This window comes from Acipenser ruthenus, chromosome 8 (genome assembly GCF_902713425.1).
Source record: "Acipenser ruthenus chromosome 8, fAciRut3.2 maternal haplotype, whole genome shotgun sequence".
Classification (NCBI taxonomy): domain Eukaryota; kingdom Metazoa; phylum Chordata; class Actinopteri; order Acipenseriformes; family Acipenseridae; genus Acipenser; species Acipenser ruthenus.
In genome coordinates this window covers 12,579,011-12,605,998 of record NC_081196.1, presented here as the reverse complement: position 1 = coordinate 12,605,998, position 26,988 = coordinate 12,579,011, and the positions used below count along the sequence as shown (strand labels likewise).

Genomic DNA, 26,988 nt, shown 5'->3' with positions numbered 1-26,988 from the left:
TCTTAAAATATGCATAACAAATATATTTTTAACCGTGAAAATTATTTTAAAAAAAAAAATATTAAAAAGGTGAAAAACTAAACCCATAAAAAAAACCAAAAAAAAACAAACATGGAAAATAACTTGGGGTGGATGGGGGTCAATCTTGATGCTTAGAAAGACAATTGCTTAAAAAAAGAAGACTGACATATTTCAGAAACTTCTTTACATTACATTTTTATTTTTCCAGAAAATAAATTAAACAACTTAAAAAATAAATTAAAAAATAATGCAGTACATCAAAATAGTTCAGCTGGAACCGGCATACAGAAATGACTACCATTCAATAAAACTGTACAGCCTTTTGACCTTGTTATGTAGTGGCACACATTCAACTGGTAAATATCAGAAAAGATAAAATTTAGGATTTCAAGTTTGCTCACCACTCCAGGCTCCAAATACTGTAAAGTGTTCCATACCCTAGATAAAGTTTGTTGTGATGACACAATAACTATTACCAAAAATATGAAAAATGTGCCCACATCTTATAAGATTCTATGGATAATAAAAACAAGGTGTTTAATAATCCATTCTCATACATTCTATCATTTGTATTTTTAAACTGTATCTACCAATAAGAACCACTGTTCTTAGCAAGGGTGGAAGTGAGGATTTAGGAAAAATAAATTTAAAATTCTGTGGAAATGCACAAAGTATTCTGAGAGTTGTACCTTTAGCTACTCTGGAGTTTAAGAAAGTCCAACAGCAATAGTTAAAAAACTGAATCAAAACCAAAAGGACAAGGTCTACAAATGGCATCTAAAAGTGAAATATTTACTATGGAAGTTGTACCAGAAATGAACTTGTCTATTGCCACATTCTTTATTTTTTCCGTGTGTACAGAATCCTGTGCAGGCCCACTTGTTCAATGTTGCTAATATGAATGCAAGTGCCATCTTTATACAAGGTCAGTCTTCTGTATGCTGCTATACTGCCAACACACTGAAGACTGAAGTTGTTTCACAAGCGGGCATGCATTCGATACACATGCAAAGAATAAGAATGTGACATTAGACAAGTTCATTTACTCAAATCTACCTGATTGTAGTTGAAGGTGAAACTTCCGTATTAAATATTAATTTTTTGTCTGTTACTTGTCGGCATAATTCCCATCTTTAGACCCTTGTCCTTTCAGGAATAAATTCAACTGTATAAAAACTAACTTATGAAAAAGTAATTGAAATGTTCCTTCCTCCACCTAAGTTGTTTCTTGCTCGTTATATAGACTGGTCAAAAACTTTTGTACCTTTATACTCGTTTCAAAACAGGCCCTGGTGCAAAAACCCTGTTTTTTTGTTTTTTATTTACTTCTGTTACAAGAGACCGAAAATCTATGTTTTCTAAACTGTCAACCATATTCTAAATAATAATAATTTAAAAAAAAATCATGATTCAGAATCCCTTTTAAAGCACTGTATCAAAAACTACAGAATAAAACTGAGGAATTCGGCCTGTTAAGAAGCATTGGATTGTAATGGTAATGTTCAGCACAGCAGCACCCAGCTTAGCATCTAAATTCGGAATTCCTTTCTTGAATGTGGAATTATTTTAAACAGTACTGCAGGACTGTGCACTTCTTTGTGTGTCAAGTAAACTACAGTAATTGCTATAAACCAAGGGCCCCATGTTCTCCAACACCACAACAGGTTAACTGCAATGTCATTTCTACACATGGACACAAGTTAATAAATGGGTGAGACCATTTAGGGGCTGCATCTTTTACTGCAGAAGTCTGCATCCACACCTTTTAAAAAAATGTTTTAATGGCTCACAACTGTTAGCATTAGCATCACAATATTTGCTATTAAAAAAGGATAGTGACATAATACAGTATGTCATTATTGATCTTCAGATATTTTTAAGGAATTAAAAACCCAATACATTGAACACAGAGATTATGTAAAAGTGCATGACTAACACAAGTACTAATTGTAATCCCCATATTGAAGTATTTTATAGCCCACATACATCCACTGTTTGCAGTTATTTCTGTATTAGGCAGTTAGAACTATACATCCACTAAGGTTAAAGTAAATGCAACCCCCCTTTATGATCAATAGTAGGCTTAAAGTTAATCTGTAAAAACTGTTTGCACATTGTTGCCCACTTGATCATTTGTAACATTTAATAAAATTTGATAAAAAAAAATAAAAATAAACTGTGAATTTTTTTCTTTAAAAGCTTGACACGTTGCCATTCTCCAACCAATCGTATTTATTGTTAAAATAAGCAGACAAAGTGTGAAACTGTTTTCTTCTTTCAAGTTTTATATAAATTAAATATTTACAATACAATAGCCTCGAAAAACATGTTATATACTGACATTGGAGAATTGACCCATTTGGTTTATTACTTACAAGTGTCTGACTTTGTGTGTATCAAGGGGAGGGGAAATGGGTAAATACAAGTGTATTGATTTGTACTGTATCAAATATATATATATAATAGAAGGCAGCAAAATTCAAGAAAATGCAGTTTTAGAAACATATCTCTCTTGAATGCCAAGATCCAAAACCACATCTTTAAAGTATTTCTTGTAGTGGGCTAAAGATGAAACTGAAATTTTACTAAATGTAACAATAAAAGCAAGCATGACCCTTGCAATGTAAATAAGCCACTGCAAATCCCTTTATGCAGGAGGCTAGAACATTGTTTTGTTCAGGTTCAGCTCTAAAAGAATGTTTTTTTTTTTTTTTGCTTTTGTTTTGTTTAATAGCAACCTAATTCAGCGCAAAGAAATCAATTTTCACGGCATTCGGAAAACTGAACGCAACACTGTTTTGTTTTATAACCAGCAGTACAAACCTTATTTTAGGAGACAAAAAGAATAAAAAGAAAAAAAAAAAAATGTGTTGGGGCCGGAGACATAAAATAAGGTTTACTGAAAATATTGTTGACTTAGAGAAAAGACTGCCATCGCATTACGGAAATGCATGGTAATACAACTGTCGGTTACAACTTGCAAACTTCAGGACACCAACATTAATGATAAACCATCTTCAGAAACTGTATGCCGAAAAAGGAAACGGTCCAGAACATAAAGTGGAAGTGCTAATCCTAGTTCTAATTACAATTCTTTATATACAAAACTAATAGCAGTTCCCCAGTGCATAATGATGTGTGGGTCTAGGTTTACTGTTGCGGGCACGTCCGAAAAAGAAGAAATATCTGTAATCCATCCGACAGCGGACTCGCACAGTGGATCGAAATTATAATTATTTTTAACAGCACACAACAGGCTTGTTTGATGAATGCATTATTTCCACAAAATTGCATGCCGTTGAAGATGAGAGAAACACGAAGGCAAAACGCCACCATGCATACCGAATAACATTGGCAAAATATAGTCCTCTTTTTTTTCTTTATAAGGCAAGGCAGGGATTTTAATATGTATGTAACTGAAGAGTAATTCACAAATCCAGTATTTTGTGTTTTTTCTTGTTGACATTCCTCCGATCAGAGCCGGGTCCGCCTGGCGTGATCATCGCCACTCGTGCGCTCTTCCTCGTCGCTACGCCATGTAAATGAAGGTGTTTATGTCCGACTCATCCCTCTTGATGTATTTGTGCTCGATAAGCCATTCAATTTGCTCTTTGATCATTTTCTTCTGCGGTAAAAACATGTTTTTTAGAATTTCTACCAGTTCAGTCTGGAGCTGGGCGTTGGTAATCTTCTTGCGCATTTTCATTATTTGGATGATGGCCTCCTAGAAGGAAAAGAACAACAATCAATAATCATGTAAGATAGATCTTTAACAACTTTAACATACTGTAAAAAAGGGGGATATTAGCTAGTGTTTTGGGTGTTTTTTGTTCCTCTGGCATTATGGTTTTCAAATCAATCCAAATCCAAATCTTACCAGCCATGCCCTTCCATCAGCAACGTAGAGCTTACATATGCAGTTTTTAAAACGTCTCAATTTACATCTCTTACTTTCAAGTAGGCTATTTATGTTTTATTTCTTTGGTCACTTCACCGCAGCAGCATGTTCGGGGTCAAAGCATGTCACTGGCCAAAAAGTATTTCAGTCATTGAGGAATGCAGCTGGTTGGTAAGGTGACAAGAAATAAGGCACTTAAGAAATAGTATTTCACTACAGGAAATCGTGAAATCTTACAAGGCTATAGGAGACTAAGCTATTTAACCTAATATGGGAGCAGATACAAATAAATGTTTGCTGTGGTTCTTTGAAAACTGCATGTGAGACCTACATAGCACAACAGGTAAGACAGAGTGAATTACTTCAGAATCTATAACCCCTTTAAGGTGTGGAGTGACGATCTTTAGTCGCAATGCGATACCCAGTTTGTCTCAGTAAAAGGGTTAGTTATAATTTGTATGCACTTCTAATTAAATGATGTTGCTATTTTCCCTATTTTCAACAATGGTTTTAGTTCAGTGGGACTATATATGACATTCAGAAGGTAAAAGTAAAATGTTTCACTACAGTTTAAGCGTGGGGCAGTGAAACTGTTTCAGAATCAAACCCCAAGGTGTTTAATGTCCCAGGACTTGTGTATACAACAATAATTAAATCACAACTGTGATTAAAGATGTGAGTATACAGTAGATCGCAGCAGTAGTAGGTACCAGTAGTCATGATGAATTCATGTTATTTTAGAGCTTAGTAAAAATGAACAAATATTTAATATAAATGTAACAGAAATGTAATCGGACAATCATGTTGGTCCACAGGCAATTACTGTTACTTAAAATGATACCACAGACCTGGGTTCTTAATATTCTTAGCTGGACGATCCCTTCATTTTCCTCCTCTCTCATTCTCTCTGTTGTCAGCTGCAGTCTGCCGATGAGATTAATCTTTCCTCTTTTCTGAACCTTGCTGTTTTTACTGCAACAGAGATTTCCTTTTTGTGAGACAATGTTCATGGAAAACAATCCCACAATTCTCAGAAGAATTAGATTTGTCATTATCAGTTATTAAAATACTGTTAGAATGTACTGGTTCATCAAATGTGTTAAAACACGTATTACATTAAAACTGTTGAGCAATTAATTCCCAACCCCCCTGTAAAATATGTACGGTGCTATAACATTTGTCTTCTAAAAAGGTTCTAGTGTTGGAGGGGTAACATTTTTCTTTGTTACCAGACACTGGCAATGCACAGATATCATACATGCTTTTTGTGTATCTGGATTTCATCATATTAGTGCACAATTCACCCCAAAGGTGCCCTTGCTTGAGATCTGCTTCATGCTTTAAATTGAACAGGATGGAAATGTCTCACTCAAATTCTTGAACAAAAGCATTCAGGGCCAGATTTACCAAAATAACATTAACAGTTGTATTGTACTTCCACAAACAATTGCATAATGCATTGGTATAAACAACTTGATATTCAGTACTTACCCCATTGTGTGTTAAATAAAGAATACAAAACAGTAAGGTTTGTATTATGCATTTACTGTTTATTTTATTTCTTGCTTAGAAGATCTTACTGTTTGGTATTTTGCTACAAAAAACCCAGCCTCCAGCAGTGCAAGGAAGCAAGGACCCAGTCGTTCTACTGTAATATAATGCCTGTCTAGACTGCAGTTAATCCTTCAGCCCTACAGTCAACATTAACCTGCGTCATAGTTAGAAACAAATATGCTCAAAATGTCAACATTCCATGTTATCTTACAGTCTTGATTACCTTTTAAAAAACAGATTTTCTTACCTTTATTACAACACAAGAATTTAGCTAATTAAAACGGCTGATATGTGAGAATGATTTAACTGCATCCTTTTTGTATCACTAGTTGTTGCCACCCTGATGAAACCCCATATACATTATAAACATGTCAAATGTCAGACCTGTAGATGAAGAGCACCTGTCTCTACAGGCATGCAGTGAATGTTCAATGTAATTAAATGTCAGATCTTCTTACATTAAAGAGAACTCCTGGTTCACGAAGAAGAGGGTGCCTTCTGCAAAGTCTTTGGGTGAGTTGACTTGAGGTTCGTATGATAACACCTGCCGCTTTAGCTTTGGAAAAGCTACAAGAGACTTGGGGGGGGGAATGGAAACGGATAACACAAACATTTGGCTTATTTATTTTGAATTCTGTAATCATTTTTTAAGAACAATATATAAAAATATTCCAGGCCTACAGTACTAACATCTTCCACAGGTCAACACAAAATAGAAAAACACTTCAACTCACACTTTACACTAAGAAGTCAAAAACTGACAATATAAAATCACACTATCTTTATTATTTTTGTCTTACTTTCAAATTACATTTAGGTTCCGACTTCAGGTGCTGTAAACCGTGAAATTTCATTTAAAATGAATGGGCAATTTATAAAATCACTTAAATAAAAGTGAAAAACACACCAGTATAAAAAGTTTAATTCTGATACTGTACACAATTTTAAACACCAATGAAATCACCTATAAGTTATCAAAAATAAATATTTTCTGATGAAATCAGTTCTTGTGATTCTCAGGTGACTATATCATCCCGTCATGATGGAAGATCCTCCAGGAGGAAGCTTACCCATAAGGTTCGTCGAAGCTCTGCGTCTGGGAGCTCGGTTGCCAATTTGAGATTTTCAAAACTAATCTTTTCTCTGGGTCTTTGGTTCCAGGCAAACAGAACGGCCAGCTGAAATGTGGTGACCTCCAGGTCATACTGGCCCACTTCATTCTTAAACGTTATCTACAGGACACAGAACACTTACAGTATTACAACAAGGATACATACTGTACATACAGATTGCCTTAACTGTGTGTGTGTATATATATATATATATATATATATATATATATATATATATATATATAGAACCTCACTATACTGCAATTCAGTTATATTACAGTTGGCTCCCCTTTTCAACAAATATAACCACTAAAAGCTAACTGCGCATGACTATGAATATTAATTACCCTATCAGAACATCGTTGAACGTTTTGCTGCCTGGAGATTAAAGTGAAGCAATTGAAAGTTAACTGGCAGCGTTCATATACGTATGCAGAATGAAAATCGAAACGAAAGCTGTTGAGCAAGTGAAAAGCGGAGCTAAACAAGTGGATGTTACATGTGATTTGAAAGTTGGCAATATGATGTGTGAACATACGTGTGAATAAGGACAAGCAGAAAAAAGTAACCGATTACTTTCCAAAGTTGAACTAACTGTCTGTAGGCTATGCCAGTGTATAACAGCAAAAGTCACTGATTTTGATTTGCTCATGCCATTTTATTTAGCAATACAGTAGTTACTACTGGTGCTGTATGTAATTTGTGAATTTTACCATTTGCCCTGCAGCACACAGTATTGGCCCATTTTTCAGTAAATCTGTAAACGTTATATGACACCTGTGATAAACCGAGGGGGTGGTGTACACACAGACACACACACTAGTATGGGACCACCTACCTGTCAGTCACTTTGATCAGAGCATCTCTAAAATGTAATCAGCACAACTTTATATGAAGGATCAATAACATTTTAAAAGAAATACATCGTGCTGTTTTGGTTTCCAGACAGCCATGTGATCGGAGATCAAGGTCACTCAATAAATTCCCATTAGCGGCTGGTACAACTTCCAAGTTTCAAGTAAATACAAAAGATGCAGCAGCTACCAATACATCACGCATCAACCATTTAGCTTGCCCTTTGGACTGCTCCTGTTCGGCTTGGTGTCATTTAAGCAGCTGGATATTTTCAGACAAAAAGAGCTTTGAAAACCACATGCTGTTAGGATAATGTGTGTCCCCAAAAGTATGGATATTCAACGTTTTACTGTAAACGGTATGCTACACAATTACACAATCACAATACTGCCTGCGATTCTAATGATCATTATAAAAGTGTCCATATTAAGAGCTCACAATGCCGTTGGACATGAGGTGATGCCAGTGCAGTTTTCTGCCGCTGTGGTTCTTCTTGTAGAACTCCTCGACCTCCGGAATGAGGTCCTCCAGCTCCGTGGGCAGAGACACAAACACCTTCTCAGAGCTCCTGGACCAGGCTCCAGCATTCAGGATTTTAATGTTCGCTGAATCCGCTGAATTGTAATGATAAAGAGAACAAAGCATTAACCTTTAGGACTGGGATCACATATAAATATTTACATACATATTTAATTAGGCTTTTATGCTACCGACTAGTTTCACAGACCCTGATTAGCAGTAATCTTGGGCTACCTTGACTAAGATTGTGTTGTCCAATATTATACGAACATAGATCTATGGCAATTTTGATTTCCTTTTTAATAGAAGACCCTGGAACAATTGAACTATCTACCTATCTGTAAAATGAGTGCTGAAAGAGTGAAAGCGGAGTGGATGTTACCTGGTAATGCAAGCTTATTGTGTTTATGCATTTCCTTGAATGACTGGTTAAGGTCTTCGGATACTTTAATATCCTGAAACATCCTGGCCAGTTTGTTTACATAGTCTGCAGGCATACCCACTTCCTGTATGGAAAAATACAAAATCAATCACATGAAAAACAATCATTCCTAGATGTTAAGCTATAACTTACAAGAGTGAGGTCAAGTGGACACATTTTAGCTAATGCCTCCATCAGTGTAATCATTGATTCGGCAGCAGTGTGGAGTAGTGGTTAGGGCTCTGGACTCCTGACCGGAGGGTTGTGGGTTCAATCCCAGGTGGGGGACACTGCTGCTGTACCCTTGAGCAAGGTACTTTACCTAGATTGCTCCAGTAAAAACCCAATTGTATAAATGGGTAATTGTATGTAAAAATAATGTGTAAAAAATAATGTAATTGTATGTAAAAATAATGTGATATCTTGTAACAATTGTAAGTCACCCTGGATAAGTGCGTCTGCTAAGAAATAAATAATAATAATAATAATAATAATAATAATAATAATAAGGTAGGGTCAGGAGTGGAAGAAAACACAGAAATAAAACTAGAAACTGGATCTCTGATTAAATGGCTTATAAATATGAAGAAAAATATGCGGATGCATTTATCATTGCTAGAACCACCAGTGAAACAACAGAATTGGAACTGAAACAATAACATGAGACAGCTGTACCAAATATTAATCAATAACTCAAAGTGTAATGTCTCCAAGGCTGAAACTTTCAAATTACTTCTATATACAGTAGCAGCCATATCAAAGTTACACACACAGCAACATGCATTACCCAGCAACATGCAGTTACTACCTCAACATTTCTCAGAGGAATGTGGCACTGACGTGTGTCAGCAGCTGCTCTGTAAAATGTCCATCATTCGGAAACCAAAAAGTCACACGACCTTGATATGGCAGCCATACTGGGTCATATGTCAAAGTGGTTTTATGAGATATTAGCAGTTCAAGAAGTGGAATCATTGTGTTTTAACTTGTTTGATGTGGTGGTGTGAACCTCTTGCCAGGTCATCATTGTAAATTAGTTCTCAATTGACTCATCTGGATAAATAAAGGTTTTGATTGATTGGAATGGCAATTATTATTATTTATTTATTTGGCAGACGCCTTTATCCAAGGCATGACATATTAGCGTCCTCACTGGGATTCTTAATGATTAATATTTAAACAGGTAGCAGCAGCTACTTACTCTAAGCCACTCCACCATGTTTTCTTCAATCTCGCTGTCAGCTGAAATGTCCAGGATCAAACGGCGAGTCAAATGTGCTTTATGATACCGCATGAAGACATCTTTATTTTGCACATATTTTAGCACCAGTAACTAAGAATTTAAAAAAAAATCATGATCAGTCTACAGGACACATGTGAAAGGTTGGTTATACAAAACACATTAATGTGATTTCTTATTAAAAACCATGGGTATAGAAATGGCTGTTACTGTAAATACTGTGCACTGCATGCTGTACCAAGTCTACACTAGAAAAACATTACTACTGTAGCATGTATACCGAGCATCAAAAGAAACTTATCACTATTATAACACATTACTACTGTAGCATGTATTTAGTTTCACATAAACAGCTATGTAAGGAAGCACAAGTTCTACAGGCCTGGATAAATCCTATGAAGTTCGAAAGAATATTTGAATGAATCTTGCCCTGGATACTGTAACAAGTTTACATACCACCTCCTTCAGTTTTGCTTCAATTTCTTCAGAGGTAAGTTTTTTACTAAGCGGTGTTTTTCTTAACAACATGTCACAGTAGTTTGCTAGCAGCTCAGGGCACTTGGACTCAGGCTGTGTTTTTAAACCCACTCTGCATTGGTGCACAAAAAAATAAATAAAATAAAAAAAGACAATATAGGCATTAGGGTTAAAAATAAATTCAATTACTGTATGTTGTATAGAAACTAACAGCTATCAGTATCATGGCAATTTATGTCGACATGGCCTTTAACTACAGAACCTGGTACCCTTAACAACTTGCTAAGTGGTTGATTTAAAATCAACCTATACCTTGCCAGGAGCACCGCAGCTGAACCTTGGAGCATTTCACAGCTCTGGGAAACCACCCTGGATTTTTATCCTTTCACGGGATATGTGGTTTATTCAATCAAGGCTGATTCATAAGTGCTGTAAATGCTCCAATACAATCCAGCTGTGGTTTATCCCAACAGAGCATAGGTTGATCAAATGAACCCCTAAGAATGTCTTAACCACCAGAGTAATCAATGTATCTATATGTAGAAATGTAAGTTTGGCACAAACCCCAATACAGCTGCATGTGCACCCCCAAGAGGGACACAATAGTTTTTAAAAACTATTTTAAAGATGCAGTACCATGGTTAAATATCAGATTTGTTTAGATTGCTGTTTTGCTTTTCTGAGCTACAGTACAAAGGTGCTTACACATCATAGTGATAGCCTGCTGCTGCTGCAGATTTGAAAGCAGCATGTTTGTTTAGAATGAGTGTCAAGCAGGCTTCAAGTAGAGAGGGAGTTTGTGTTCCTGCAGCTGAAACTAGCATTAAGGAATGTAAACAAAATGGAAAGCCAACAAGGTCTAGAGTGCACGAACGTGTAAACAACACACAAATGTATTGTAAGCACCCAGTGCCTGCAATATTAACCCAGCAATTGCCAAATTATTTTTTCTTTGACGAAATCATAAAACAAGCTGTAATTTATGTAATTTGATACATTCTAAATCAATATTTCTTAACAGAAAAAAAAATGTAGTCCTTTATTTTGGCTACAAACTGCTGCGTCCTAGTTTGAAGAGTTAGACGTGCCCATAATCAGACCAGTGAAATTTCACACCGGCTATGAAGCTCAAAACATAGCAAATGGAGTTTAATCACCACTGTGGGGATGAAAATACCAAGAAATGTCTAATTTTTAGACAACAATTCCTTATTTTATATTGAGGCGTCAGAAAAGCATCTGAAGGGCTAAATTTGCAAATTTAACAGTTACATTTAGACAACTTTTGCGGTTAACAAAATCAGAGTAAGTTATCATAACAACATAGTAAAAGACAACTTTTAAAGAACACGTAGATGCCAATTAAAAATGCTCCAAAAAATACAAAAGTAGTCTGTTCTCAAATGAGGACAATGGCACTTAAATGGGGGTTAATGTAAGTTACAAGAGACAATGCTGTACTTATCTTCAATACCAAACGTGTGAACAGTCAAATCCTGCACAGCAAGAGTTGAAAATGAAAGGACTCTACAGCCAAAACCACTGGAGCTGGAGCTTTCAAATAAAAACTAGCAAATTATAATACCGGTATGTGTTTCTGGTTATTCAGTGAACCACTCTATGGTTAAATACACCACTATCAATAGAAGCCATGAAGAACTGGAAACGTACTTACCCTTTTTGCTTCAGGGGTAGCTCAAGTTTAAATATTGTGGCGTCATTCACAACAGCTTTATATGCCTAAAAAAAGTCATTCACAATGGTGGAGAGAACCATTTCAGAATCACATTTTTCAGTATCTCAACGACAACGAGGTCCTTCACAGTTAGCTTTTAAATTCATTATTATTTACAGTATTTTTTTAAGTCAAATGTTTCACCACATCTGTTAAACTTTCACAGTGGTAAGCATTACATCTTTGATTTACATTGCAATATATAACACAACATTACGTGCAGTAACATTTTTATAAAAAGGCAACAGAGACTTACTTTGTCTCTGGCAGTCAGAAAGCGAGGGTCATCTTGAAATGCTTCTTTAACTAGTTTACTGAATCGATTAAATAATGTAAGCAGCTGCTCTACATATTTCTCAGAGTCCTACAGAGAAGAAAAAAATGGAAATATAAGCAAGTCAGAAAATTTTTAAAATATTTAACAGAGTGAGCTACAAAAGCCAACACACCTTTATCCCTGTCTTAATACATTTTCTAAAAACAATAAAGCAGACAGGAAAACAGATTACAAGTAACAAAATTATACTTTTTGATTAAACTGGTACCACACACATCTGAACAAAGAAATCTATCTACTGTTACTACATTAATCATTCTGGTACCGCAGTTATCGAATCTACTAAATGCCACAACTTACAGTAGTGATCGTTTCAGCTGTTGCTACCATGTCTGCTAACCCGGCACTTATAATATGGTCCTCCAAATCTTTCAGCATGGGTTCGATTCCATTTGGAACTTTATCCATGAGTGAAAACATAAGATGTAGCTCTGAGGAAGAAAGTAAACATAATTAGCATCCTCAACCATACATGCTGAGGCCTTGGGGGAGGGGGCACGACGACAGTTATCATAATGAATGTATCCTCCTTCTTGTTTAGAATCCCTTTGTATAATATTTTCTGTTTCAGTCACCACATTCTGGCTACTTAAACTCAGAAGCCATTTCTGTATCACATATGATAGAATGCTTAGCCACCCTTCTATATTATTATTTTTTAAATCCAGCCTCACAAGCCAGACTTTTTCAATGCAGTACATTGTGTTGCCAGACAGGGGATGGAGGGGGGGGAGTGTTTTCCACAAGAAATGGAATCTAATTACATAAATAAAGTAGCGTTTCTCATTTTAAAAATGCTCGGGCATTACAGGATTAATCTTTCCCTCTGCAACACTGTGCTCCCAGTGGATACTACATGTGTTCTATGTGATATTTCTTACTGATGTATTTCTGACATCCATTAGGGGCAGTGTTGCAGGGAGACATGGTAAAGCTTACAATCTGGTGTACCAGCTGTACCTGGATTGAGAGCTCAATTGAGGCTACAGATTCTCTTTACATTTCTGAGGTTTAAAAAGTCACCAGGAACTGATGACTGAAACAGAAAATAATATACAAAGTGAACCTAAACAAGGATATACAAGAATACATTTCATTCAATTCCCTCTACGTCTGGGCTTCCCAACCCTGGTCCTGGGGACCCCATGTGTCTTCTGGTTTTCATTCCAACTGAGCTCTCAATTACTTAGCTAGACCCTTAATTGAACTAATAATTTGCTTAATTAGACCTTTTTAATTGTTCTCAGCTCCTAAAAAGTTGCAGGAGTTCAAGCTACTTATAAAATGGTATACCTAACTTGAAATCTGCAACTGTTTAAGAGCTGAAAACAAGTAATCTAATTAAGCAAATTATTAGTTCAATTAAGGGTTGAATTAAGTAACAGAGTTCCGTTGGAATGAAAACCAGAAGATATCGGGGTCCCCAGGACCAGGGTTGGGAAGCCCTGCTCTACGTTGTTTTATTTATTTTTTCTTTGGAATCACTTACTATCAGTTTCGTTTCTTTTAATCATGCCGGGGCATTCTGCTAAGATTGTCTCTTTGAACGACGTCACAAGTGCATTTACACAACACTCCATAAGCTGAAAACAAGAGCAGCGTGTTAAACAATACAAGAGAGTCATTTTTCAAATATATGCATTTTGCTACAACTATCAATAAAAAGCCCAATTAAATTTGAGAAAGCTAGCCAAAACATTTGTATGAACTATTTTTGTTAAAACAAATACATGTATATTTTATTTACAGTGTTTCCCACTGAGCATTTCACTTAAAAAGAGGGCTTGTGAGTCAGTCAAAAACCATGGTGGTATAATTAAAAACTGATGGTATGACTTAGTGAAAAAACATTAAAAACAACCATACTTACTGCTTGTACAGAGTTACATTCACGCCTCGTCTCTAAATAACGAAGTGCTCTTTTCTCTTCTTCTCTTAACTTAGCATCAGCCTGTTTGGATTGGACATTGTGAATATCTCTTAATTAAGACAGCAGAAGAACAGGCTATCCAAACGAATTACTAAATGCCACATATCAATTAAGATGGGTGCTATGAAGAAAAAATCAATTATTATAGTGTTGCAATTAACTTACATATTTCATATAATTCTGAACGCCATTTTGCTGTAAATATGAGGGAGCTTGTGTCCTGTAAAATCTCTCAGTTGAATCCAGATATGCCTTTTCAAAATTATCCCGATAAATCTGAAGTTTGTCTTCGGGGTTGGAGCACAGATTCACTGCGAATAATGCAACACAAATACACAATTTACAACCACGGTACATCCTCCTCTTGAAAACCACAATACACAAAGATCATTTGTGTAACTTCCACTGTGGCCTTTAGTAGTAACCTACAATTTAATATAGAAATTAAACAACAATACATTTTAAAACAAATTGTAAGACATTATATTTACGTGTCTGAGAAACAAACCCCCTTTTGGGCGCTTCTGTAAACCAATAGAGAAGTATAACACTGGGTAAAATGTAGTGATAAAAATATCGGATTATGTGACCACGCAAAGATGAGGTCAAACTGGGCTTACCATAAGACTCTCGGACTCCAATGACGAGCTGCGAGTCAAATGCCTCTCCCAATCGCTCTGCGTGCACCAGTTTCATTGCACTGTCCTGCAGCCGATTCTTTATATTGGAAAAGATGGACTCATTCCACGTGTCAAGCATGAGCTGGAAAAGAACAAAAGAAAATTAGGAAAAACACTGAATATTTTTTGTTTTATTTTTTTTAGCTCACCTACTAGAATCCTGGTTTTGGAGACAAAAGTCTGCAAGTTCAAACCCTAAGATTGTTTGTGCAAGGTTGCAGTAAGTTGATGCCTTACATGTGTCTATATGGTTCACCTTAGTGTACTGTATCTAATTAGATCTGCAGGCTCTTCTGTGTAGATTTCTTAAAGTCTCTTTTTGCCAATTAGCTGGTCATAGAAACTGCTTTCGTTTGGCTAAAGTCCAAAGTCAGGAGCTTGTTCATTAAAGCATGTCATTTTTTTGTTAACTCAAATCCTATTAGAATCAATTTCCTAACAAGCTAAATAAACACAATAAAGTGCTTTTGCTCCAGTGCAAACCACTGCCCCACTGTTGTTTAAATTAAAAGGTATACACAGCTGACAACATTAGAGAGTTAGAAATGAACTACTCTTGTAAATGGTACACAGTAAATCTGGTCCAATGGAATTCTTTTTTTTCCCCAGGAGCAGTATAAATACATTTTGGCCCCAATGGAATTAGCGACCCCACATAATCATTACTTCCCCACTGAATGTGAACCGTGATTTGTTCCTACCTTTCTCACAATGCTGTCTTCTACATTTGACTTCTTGTTGCTGCCCTGTTTCCCCATCAGTGTAATCTCGAGCTGGCAGAATGGCTTGGGGAGGATGTCACACTGAGTGAAGAACTTTCTCCATTCCACAATGTAGGCTTTGAGTAATGCGGTGTCATCCTGATGGCTCAACACTCTCTAATGGGGAAAAAAAAATAGATTGTGTATTATATTCAGATATATTATATAGCACAGTTACTTACAGTTCCCTGCTTTTTACCTTCTGATAATAAGTTAAAGTGATTGTGGCAATCAAAATAATTCCTTATACATTACCTGTTCTGCAGTTTATTTGTTATATGTCTCCACCCCTTCAATGGCTTCTTCCCTGTCATTAACCAACAAACTGCTTCCACTATTGTCTGACATGCTTTCAGTCAGTAACAAGCTTTGACCCTGATGACACTGCTGAGGTAAAATGACCCAGGAAGTGTAAGTGTAAGAATAGGGCATAGAAACTAAGAATTTTCTTGATATCCAGATATCATGTTTTAAAATGAAAATAAATCTGGGATTAAATGCATAATAGACGACAATATCCCCTTGATCAGTGATAATAAATAGACTTAAGTCCGGTATTATCCTAATAACCTTACAACCTGCAGTGTGTTGGTCAACTTACTGCCTGTGCTTGTTTGATAAAATCAAGGATATCTTCTTTCAAAGCCTGGTGGATTTTTGCTGGACCTTTGTCATCCCAAAGACAAACTGCATGAACATCCCTTCAATAAAAAAGGTATATTTTAGGAATCAGTTACACACATTATCCAGGGCTGCAATCACACAACCTATTTTTTTTTTTTTTTTTATTTATTCGTCGCCAATAGTTTTTACCCCGGTTTTCTCCCCAATTTGGAATGCCCAATTATTATTTTTATCCTGGTTCACCACTTCGAAGCCACCAGAACTATAGTTCCAGAGGACAACTATAGGTCTGAATGGCTCCATTGCACAACCGCAGGGGTCGCTGGTGCGTGGTGAACCGTGGATTGCCCTGCCGACCTGGGCACCGCTCGGCCAATTGTGCGCCGTCCCCTAGGAACCCCCGGTCATGGTTGGCAATGACATAGCCTGGATTTGAACCTGCGATCTTCAGTCTATAGGGCACATCCTGCAGTCTACGCAGAGTGCCTTTACTGGATGTGCCACTCGGGATCCCCCCCCCCCGACACAACATTTGTAAAGCTACATTGAGACCTTTCACATTCATGACACCCTGAAGCCACCTAAATATTTATGACCAACGCCATAGAGGATTACTGGTCTTGAGGCAATGGTGAAACTCAGAGGTAATCCCACATGGACTGTGTTACAAAAACTCATGTAAAAATGTTGTAGGAAAGTTCATTCTTTGTGTCAAAGAAATTGGCTCAAAGGCCCCTTCTCTTCAAACTTATAAAATATGAAGTGAACTCATATGATTGTATGTTAACAAACAAACAAGTTATTTTGTAATACAAAAATGTCTTGGATATAAGGCTGTTCATTAACTACAAATAATACTTTCTCTGACCATAAAAAGCATTTAATTTATATAACTGTTGTCAATACAGGAGGCTGTGTGGTCCAGTGGTTAAAGAAAAGGGCTTGTAACCAGGAGGTCCCCGGTTCAAATCCCACCTCAGCCACTGACTCATTGTGTGACCCTGTGCAAGTCACTTGACCTCCTTGTGCTCCGTCTTTCGGGTGAGACGTAATTGTAAGTGACTCTGCAGCTAATGCATAGTTCACACACCCTAGTCTCTGTAAGTCATCTTGGATAAAGGCGTCTACTAAATAAACAAATAATAATAATTTCTTTACTGTGCAAACGCCCTTTCAACCAGACTACTCTTATTCAAGTCACATCCAAGTTTTAAATCACTGGCATTTAGGAATATGACAGGCATAGAATATACCAGAACTGAATACAGAAAAAAAATGTCATTAATTAAAAACGACTAATAGACTATTAGCAGGAACCCAATGGGCCCTTGGCAACGGCATTGTAATCACGTGACCTCTTTCCAAGCTAGCAGACGCAGTCAGTTTAAGCTGGTTCCCAACTCCTCCCCGAGTCCGTAGCGGCGAGATGGTTCAGAGTTTTGATTGGTTCATCTTATCCACCATATTTGCCAGGTATGACGGTATATCGCGATATTAACTCACTGCGGTATTAATACCATAACAAAAAACATTATCGCGATAACCGTGGGATCACGATATTGTAAATAAGTGAGTCTGGAAGGCAGACTTTTACATAGAATTCACCTGTACTGCACTGCTAGATGGCTTGACTAGTAATAAAGGAAAGAAAGAATCGTTTTAACGTAATTTACACACATTATTTATTAGAAAAAATCCGACTGTTTAAATAAATTAAACTAAAAAGTAAATCTTTTTTTATTATAGAGGTTCGCTTTGTGGCTTTGGCTGGCATCAGTAATGATTTAAAGCAGTATGCGGCGTCTTCACTCCACCAAATACAGTATGTGTTATGCTCTGTTGAATTTTATAACTCACACAGTGTTCTAACTTAACTTGTATTATGGATTTACACTGCTGTAAAACCACTGCTTCATTGTACAGGTTTGGATAAAATGTGTCATTAAGCAAGTATAATATCCTTGGAATAGTCTAAACTAAGTCTTAAAATAAATGAAAAAGCTGTAAAATGAGCCCTTAATTCAGTCACTAGACTCAAATGAAATAATGTAAATCACTGTTTGGACGATTATAAAAATAAAAATTTCAAAAATACAGGGGCAGCTGTAAAAACAAAAACGAGAAAAAAAACAAAAAAAGTTTGAAGCTAAATGACTAAATGTTTGAAATTTGAATCAAATACACATTTAACAGCTAACATTTTACTTTTCCTCGGCAACAGTTTAGTAAACTCGTCAATGCATGTTTGTTGGCCGTGATTTGAACATTGTGGAAGCATGCGCGCCTGCGTAGTGTAGCTATGAAACACGATGCACAGGGAAAACATTACCTGAAAAAGCAACGTTAAAGCAGTGCTGCAAAATAAATACAATCTAAAATCAATTTGACCAGCAAATATTTGAGCATTACAGCTACCAGGGTACTCTCAGAGCACATGTTTAGCACTAGTGGGCACATTCTAACACCTTTTTGTTCACGCCAAAACACAGAACACCTGAATATGCTTTTTTGATGATTCTGTTTCTTATTTGTATATGCCTAATATCAGTAGAACTGCTTGCTTTTATTTTGAGGCAGGCCTGATTTCCATAAAAGATGTTTGTTTTTATAGAGATATTCATTTATCAAGAACACCAAGGGCCCCATTTTGAAGCGATTGCAAAGTTTGCCCTCATTTTTCTGAAAAGAATAAAACCATTTTTAAGATTGTAAAACGCGTAAGAAACCACTCAAAAGAATAATGTAATTGCTCCAACCTGCAACAAATTTGTTTCTTGATAGTCTCATAATATTGATGATGTTTTTTCCTTTCAGAAAAAAAGGAGGGAAAACTTCAGCCAGGATCCTGTCAAACTGTCATATTTTTCACATCCCATTGGGTATCTGGGTGTAATGAAGATGGCAAGTACAGATCAAAATGCCACTGAGACAGAAGTGAACAAATGGCATGAAATCAAAAGCAGCGCAGCTTTCCAGTAAACAGTTGAGTATTTGGGTGCAGACAAGATCAATGCAGACAGCAAGAACAGGGATCATTTGCTGAAAGTTAAACACACAATGTGTTCTGGTATACACCCCATCTACTCCTCCTGCTTCTTCTCTTTAGTGGCATATCGGTCTCCACTCGCCATCTTAACTGCAGTGCAATTAGATATCCACAAAGTATGACAACTAAGCCAGGATCCAGCAAGGCATAAGCATGAGAGTGTCCAGGAAGCAACTGACAGCCAGTCCAGCACCAGGGTTTGAAGTGCATTGGGAATGCTTATTTAATTCTCTGCTCATGGATTTATTCAATGTAAAACCTGAAGACATGCCAAATGTTCCTAAATTAAGAACTCAATATTTTATCCATTAACCAAACAAGTAAAAAGATGAAAAAATGTAATCTTTTTCTATGAGATGAGCTGAAAGCTTAGAAGAGGGCATGTGGGTTGTGATGACAATGGTGGGCATATTTTCACTGCAATATATGTTATCAACAACTACATATGTTAACTGTACCAATGGCATTGCAATAATGACAAGCTTGCATTAGTGAATAACAAAAACATTTATAGTCATCCTGCAAAGAGAGTACAAAGATATCACTTTCATCCCTGATTCATAGATGTAGGTAGTGTACGTACGAAAACAAATCAAACCACTGCTGTTTTGTCACGGATTCCTGGCGCAATAACTTCAGAACGATGGGGCGCATCAGATCCCATTTGTCCTCAAACTGGAGGGAGCCTTTGTTCTAAAGGAAGGAAAAAAAGGTTACTGGAAAATCACATGCTGTAACATTCCCTAATTTCGGATGAGAATTCCCCAAAATAATTAGCCCAACAAATCTCAAGCCAGAATTCTGCATATTGTAAGTAGATCGTAACATGGATACTTCTGGTATTTTCAAGCTATGTCACGATTTACACACAGGACTCTCCACTACAGATACACTACACTGAGCATCCCGTACGCCCCAATACAATTTAAAACACTTCACTGCAACACAGACTAGAACCAGTTCAGTACTGGGATATGCCTGCAGTGAGTGATCTTTGTTTTCAAGTCATTTTTACAATGTTGCAGTATTAAATGTTGCAGAAATCAAATTTAGCTGTCACTTTTGAAATCTTACTAAAAACTTATCCTTGCTCATATTTTGCTATAGCTTTTCATGTTTCGGTATGTTAGCAAAAAGATTGCCACATTCTGACTTCTCATGCAGCCGCGTTGGAGGACAACCCCTCAGTGCAATACTATGTCCCAATTATTACTTCCCAATTATTACGTTTTACTCCTATTAAGAAATTGTCAAAATAAACAAAACAAACCAAAACATCACTGTTGATTTATTTTATTTTCTGTTCTAAAAATGGTAGAAATAGGAGGCTGTGTGGTCCAGTGGTTAAAGAAAGGGGCTTGTAACCAGGAGGTCCCCAGTTCAAATCCCACCTTAGCCAGAATGCACAATGTTGCATCGGTCAAGGATAGTTTGTATGATAGTATGTAAAAAGGTTAGAAGTTGTTGCGTTCAGCACTGGTTGAAATAATACTGCAGAGAGAGAGAGAGATTCACACCTAGGCTGATGTTTGAAGTGATTCAAAATATGCAGGGTGAGGCAAGTCGCAGGATGACTGCCTAAACATAATTTTGTATACTTGTTTATTTCTGCATTTTCTGTGATTAGGATTCCACATTTGAACAGGAGTTTTGGTATGTGCCTGTCCTGTATATTTTAAAATATCTCTGCATGCATACATGGTTAGGTAATCTGTATTGACATGGCTCCAAACTGTAATGTTTTCAAGAGCAATTTTAACAGGCCAGCTCTGGAATGGGAAGACTGCACTTCAACACGTATACAATTTCAAAACTGTGCTTAACAAAAACATTTCTGGCAAGCAAAGCAATGCCGTTGGAAAGAAAAATGTTATAAAGTGCCTGTGCATTCAAATAGTATTGTGTTTGAGATCAAAATGGTACCATTATTTTCATAATATAACCTAAATTATATGAGGCCTATAAGGTGCACAGTATACTCAGGTAATAGTGTTTTATATAATATACGGCTGTGTTTTTAATAGGGTAGTATACAAGATGTGTGATTATACAATGAATTATACACAGGGTGAGTGTTATATTGTTAAAATGACTGTATACAGTAGGTCTATGCACCATTCACTTGTGGGATGTCCAAATGCACTCAAAGTTTACCGGTCGCAGCCAGAAAAGTTTGAACACCCCAGTTTTAAGCCATTCTTTATTGTAGCTGCAGAAAGTGGCAGAGGACTAGAAAACATGTATAGTCTATATTGCACCTTTAGTGACTACCTCTCCACACACTCGCCTTCAGCTCAGGACATTTAACTGCACTAAGCTGATTTTACTCTTCTTACTGAACTGGGTCCTTTTTTCCCCTTGCTATTCTCTCAGATGACTGTGCTTTACTTTTTGTGCTTCAGTTCACTTTTGCTCTATTGGTCTATAAGCAATCAGACCCACGTGACTACCAGCACAGGAAGAAATTAGGTATTGTGAAGCATTTTTTTATTGTTATTATTTTTTTTCTAACAAAATTATATGGCATTGTTAGTTTCGGTCTGAGTCTACCTTCCCCTTTGTTTCAGTCTCTTCAGCCTGCATTTGTTCTCTTCAAACTTTATGGTTTGTGTTTATTATGGCTGAAATCTTGGCACCAACACCACTGTACTTTCAGTATTACTGAAGTAAAAAAAAAAAAAAAAGAGAGATTACACAAACAAGGCCTTGTTCATAAAAATAGGATGTTTTTTTTTTGTTGTTGTTACTGGATTTAACATCCTACGCCCTTCGATTTACACCAAACCCGTGCTCAGGGTTATTCACGGCAAACAACCCAAAATGTACATTTTCAGCCTGATCGGGTCAAGGGGTCATACGTTACAGAGGAATCAAAATTTGGTAGATTTAAGAAACAAAACCTCCTCTCCTATGTGCAACAGTCTTTTTCCTCAGCTTTCAACTGAGCCACCCAAGGAGATTCTCACAACGATTTCTGTTGGACTAGTTGAGGTGGGAGACTTGAAGCTTGTTCTGGTAAATGGGGTTGAATCTGTGTAGGTGTAGTGCTTCATCAATGGTCAGTGTTGACTTGAACCTGTGTTCTAAGTTTTCAGCAATGAACACAATCTATTTTTCAGAGACAAAGGTGAAGGTTATGCTGTGAAAGATAGTCTTGCAGAGCAAAAGCACATCCTTTGTGGTTATAGCCACTGCTCATTTTTGTTGTCTTTCTCTTGGCTGTTCTCCCGACACCATCACAATCTGAAGTCCAGTTTATGATACCAAGCTTGATCAAATTGTACCCGTTTTTGTATGGCCAGCATAGCTCTCACTAAAGTACTGAATTTTGTGGTGCAGTTTTTCCTTCTGTTGGGTTTGGAGTATGGATTGGGAGGAGTGCACAGCTAACATTAAAAAAAGAGATCATGGTCAATGCTTAAAACCCAGGACAAACTGGTTGTAGCTGACAAAATAATTCCACTTCCATTCATTACATACTGTAGCTCTCAAATGTGCAATTTTGAAAGAAACACATGTTATTTCAAAAGCATGACATCTGGTACAACTCTCATTTCTGTTTGCAAGCTATGCTTTCAGATTGTATTGCACTTGCTTGTCTATGTCACCTTGAAGTTATTATTATAATTATTATTTATTTTATTTCTTAGCAGATGCCCTTATCCAGGGTGACTTACAATTGTTCCAAGATATCACATTATTTTTACATACAATTACCCATTTATACAGTTGGGTTTTTACTGGAGCAATCTAGGTAAAGTACCTTGCTCAAGGGTACAGCAGCAGTGTCCCCCACCTGGAACTGAACCCACGACCCTCCAGTCAAGAGTCCAGAGCCCTAAACACTACTCCACACTGCTGCCCGTTGAAATTGTTCAAGTTGAAATTGTCCCGCCCCTTCTTTTCTCTCAACCAACCACATTTGTCATAGAAAACACACTGCTGATGTGAAATGACCCAGAAAGTGCAAGCGTGACATATTTCCTGAGAAAAAGGCATGAAAACTGAGATATCATGTTTTAAAATAAAAATACATATTTAGTTTTGTGTTTTTTTCAAAGCTGAAAATTTGAGACAGGTAGCTAAAGCATGAACAAAACAGGTACAATTTATGGAAATATTTTGCGACCTACAATCACTTTATTGGGCACACAAGGTCTACACAGATTCATCCCTAATTCCTACATCCAGCTTCAAGTCTCCAATGCATAAAAAACTGTGAGAATCTCCTGCGATGGCACAGATGAACACAAAGCTGAGGAAGAAGACACTGTTACTTATAGGAGAGGGAGTTTTGTTTTTTGCATCTATGTAGATACAATTTGGATTGTATTGATTGAAAACCTCTATGAAGTATTTTGAAACTTTGATTTATTTATCAAGTCCATGCACCCAGGGGGGAAATCAGGGCAGTATCTCTGGATAGAGAAGGGTGAGAAATGCTGGATCCCCCTTGAGAACATGCGATGCAGTGTTCAATGACCAAGTCTCACTTCACCTTCCACAACAGGCTGCAACTTGTGGGTTTAAAATCCAACAAGACTGAGGAAAAAAATCCAACAAGACTGAGGGAAAAAAAAAAAGTGTCACTTACTGGTCATTTATTTTTGTTCCAGCCATTTATTATTCAAATGTTCAGGTACTGCCTTCCTGTAACTTTGTACATGTTTAGCAGAAACTTTGACCTTTTCATTAGTTTCTTTCCCAGTTTCTTATTTATTTATTTATTTATTTATTGCCAAAGGTCAAAATCTTTATTAAGGGGTAACTACTACTTTTTTTTTTTTTTTTTTTTTTAAACGTGTTTTTAATATCATTTTTGGATTTCTCAACTTTAATAAAAAGACACCTAACATGTCTCTGAAATAGTTTTTGAGTTAAAGACCGCTTAGGCCTTTGACCTGATAAGGCTGAAAACGTAAACTTTGTTGTTTTTTTTTTGCCTTGAACAACCCTGAACACTGAGTTTGGTGTAAATCGGAGGAGGCAGAGTGTTACCTGTTGGGTTTAGTTTTTTTAAGAGCTTAAGGTGTAGCCATGGCAACAAGAGACTCAAAATCCAAGTGCATTTAAAAGTGCCACTCCAGTAGGTGACAGAAGTTACTTGCAAGCTGCAATTCTTTCTTTGTATTCCACCTACATACAGTAAAACCTCGCTCTTGTAATTGAGAATTAGACAAATGAAATATGGGAATACCATTCAAGGGAAATCACTTAAGACATTTTATTTCCATAGCTTCGTTGGTTGCCCTTTCAAATGTACTACAGCTGCAATGCAAGGTAGGCTACATATTTCAGATGCTCATTAAATTGGGGATTTTGCAGGCCATTGGTGGTGTGCGATGGTTTGTGCTCCACAAACCTCTCCAGAACAACTCAGTTCCAGGGATGCACCTGATTAGATACACTGCTCAGATATGCATGGGTATCGAATCTACCCTCCAAAAGAATTACAGGTCCCAGAACATGCTACAAAAAGAATCACCAGCAGTCATAAAGACAGTTATGGCTATGTTAAATCCATGTTACACTATGTTTTTTCCCATGGTTCAGCTGTAAACTATTAACATGGGTTTCAGTTGCTAGACACCTGACCATCTATTTCTTCATTAATCAATTGACACCTACCCAGTAAAAAGTTACCTGTGAAACATGGGGTGAAACTGAACATTACTATTTTAAATATAGTGTCAGATGTCACAAAAACAGCAGTGCCAAAATGAATGAATGCTTTAAGAAAAGAACAGTACCTATTTACTACTTCTCTATTCGTGGTTATCAAATATTTCACAAATATAAATAAAGTAATTCATCAGAAGTATTGCAGTTCATTTCAGCACACTGTGACCTATAGACTGTGTTCCTTAAATTGCTCACAAACACTACTTACATTTGCATTATTGTATTTGAATTGTATGGGGAGGCAATAAAGATGTAACACATACATATATGGCCCTTCATCTAAAAAATACTATTCAATTTATCTCAAACACATGAATGCTTTTTAAAAATCAAAGCAATGTGACAGCAATTACAGAAGTGAATCATACAGTTACAATATTGTGAATTGATTGACTTTACCTTGCAGTACTCTCCTGGTACTGTAATTAGACCCAGATGAGTTAGTATGATTCATTGTGCATTTTACTGTATCTGTATACTGTTACTGATGTAAATCAACGAGGTCACTTACCCACATTTAGAGGTTATGGTGTATGAAAAGCAGGGGGTGAAGCAACAGCAATTTATTTATTTGAGATAAGTACGCCTCTGGCAATAGATTCTGTGCAGAACTGAGCTCCCAGGTAAAGCTCACATCCACCAGTCATGCAGAATTAAGGCATGACTGCTACTATGTAAGAAGGTATTAAGAAAATTAATGTATTTAGAACGAAGACATTTTATCTTATACATTTTACTAAAAAGCTTGAAGCTTTACCTCAATAAAATATATGGACCATACAACAAACATCAATAAATATGACTGTGGGACACACATGTTTATTATAGGTACAAAAGTGGCAGCCGGCGCTTCGTGGGATATACTACTAGGGACTGCCCACACTGTGTCTCTGGCATTTGCAATCACTTAAGTAAAAAAAAAAAAAAAAAAAAAAAAAAACAACATTATGTGTGTGTGTGTGTGTGTGTGTGTGTGTGTGTGTGTGTGTGTGTGTGATTATATATATAAAATACACAATATCGCAGTCTTTCGTCATACCTATTCATGACAGGGCTATAATTAACGCACTTTTTTTCTCTCGATGGAAAATTTATACCTGGTTAGTTTTCAAATGTTAACATGCTCCTGCGCTTCAGCTATTAATATTAATTAACATTAAGGTTCATGGTTACAACACGACATTGCGATACATACATGTATTCATTATTAAATGTCTCAAATGTAACAAGACGCTATATTGATAATAATAATAATTTGATTAACTGTCCCTGGTCAGTAAGACGTGTAAACATAGAGAGATCCGGGCAATCGCTATACGTTTATCTGAATACAGTCAAGAATTAGTACACACAATTGTGAAGTACTTTGTATCTGAAAAAAATACAAACACTAATTATTTCCTATAAGACCCATATTCTGGGAATATTACATTTTTTTTTTATTTTTTTTTTTACACCCAACATGAACAAGAGCCAGCTATTTCCAGCCAGCAGTGATAGCTTTGTAATTCCTCCTCCATTCATCTGCAAAATTCTGCAACGATCACTACATGCTCTTTGTTTTGTTAAAAGTAGCCCATTTAAACCCATGCAGCAGACCACAAATTCACGTTATATCCAATACAATCAACACACTATCAATATTAAAACGAAGTGCCTCTTACCTTTAGCAAATTAGACGTCGCCATGTTCCCTCAACTTATCGCCTCACGCACTCTCGCGAGATTTACAGGGTTTAGTTATCAAGGGGCCTTAAAGATTGAGCAACATAAAATGCATTTCTGTTCACAAAGTTTTAAATTTTAGCGGTTCATAGATTTAAAAAAAAAACAAAAAACCTGCAACTGCCTATTGCTGCCTTTAAAACTGTATCCAGTTTGCCTTCATATGCTGTGGTTTACCGGGATATGGTGTTAGAGCTGCAGTTTTATGACCTTTCACAATGTAATTCCTGCTTGGAATCGTGTGTGAGCGGGTGCTAAACTTAGCCTTCATAACGAAGTATATCCATACAAGGGTATCACGTGATCTGGATACTGGAGACTTGATGGGAAGGTTGACACTTCAAGAAAGCAAACCTGTGTTAACAGCGGCGC

The 26,988-nt window shown here is 36.6% G+C and overlaps 1 protein-coding gene across 1 annotated transcript; it reads right to left on the bottom strand.

Moving 5' to 3' along the window:
• Positions 1–197: 197 nt before the first annotated feature.
• On the bottom strand, positions 198–26,893 carry LOC117405897 (cullin-5). The gene is made up of 19 exons (XM_059028523.1): positions 26,557–26,893; positions 19,794–19,903; positions 16,142–16,241; positions 15,481–15,657; positions 14,720–14,861; positions 14,265–14,410; positions 14,040–14,120; positions 13,659–13,752; positions 12,470–12,600; positions 12,089–12,196; positions 11,773–11,837; positions 10,077–10,209; positions 9,582–9,713; positions 8,342–8,465; positions 7,879–8,054; positions 6,544–6,705; positions 5,932–6,050; positions 4,768–4,891; positions 198–3,745 (listed from the first exon to the last, which is right to left on the bottom strand). The coding sequence occupies exons 1-19, from the start codon at positions 26,578–26,580 to the stop codon at positions 3,551–3,553; spliced, it is 2,343 nt and encodes a 780-aa protein (XP_058884506.1). The 5' UTR covers positions 26,581–26,893; the 3' UTR covers positions 198–3,550.
• Between the last annotated feature and the right edge of the window lie 95 nt (positions 26,894–26,988).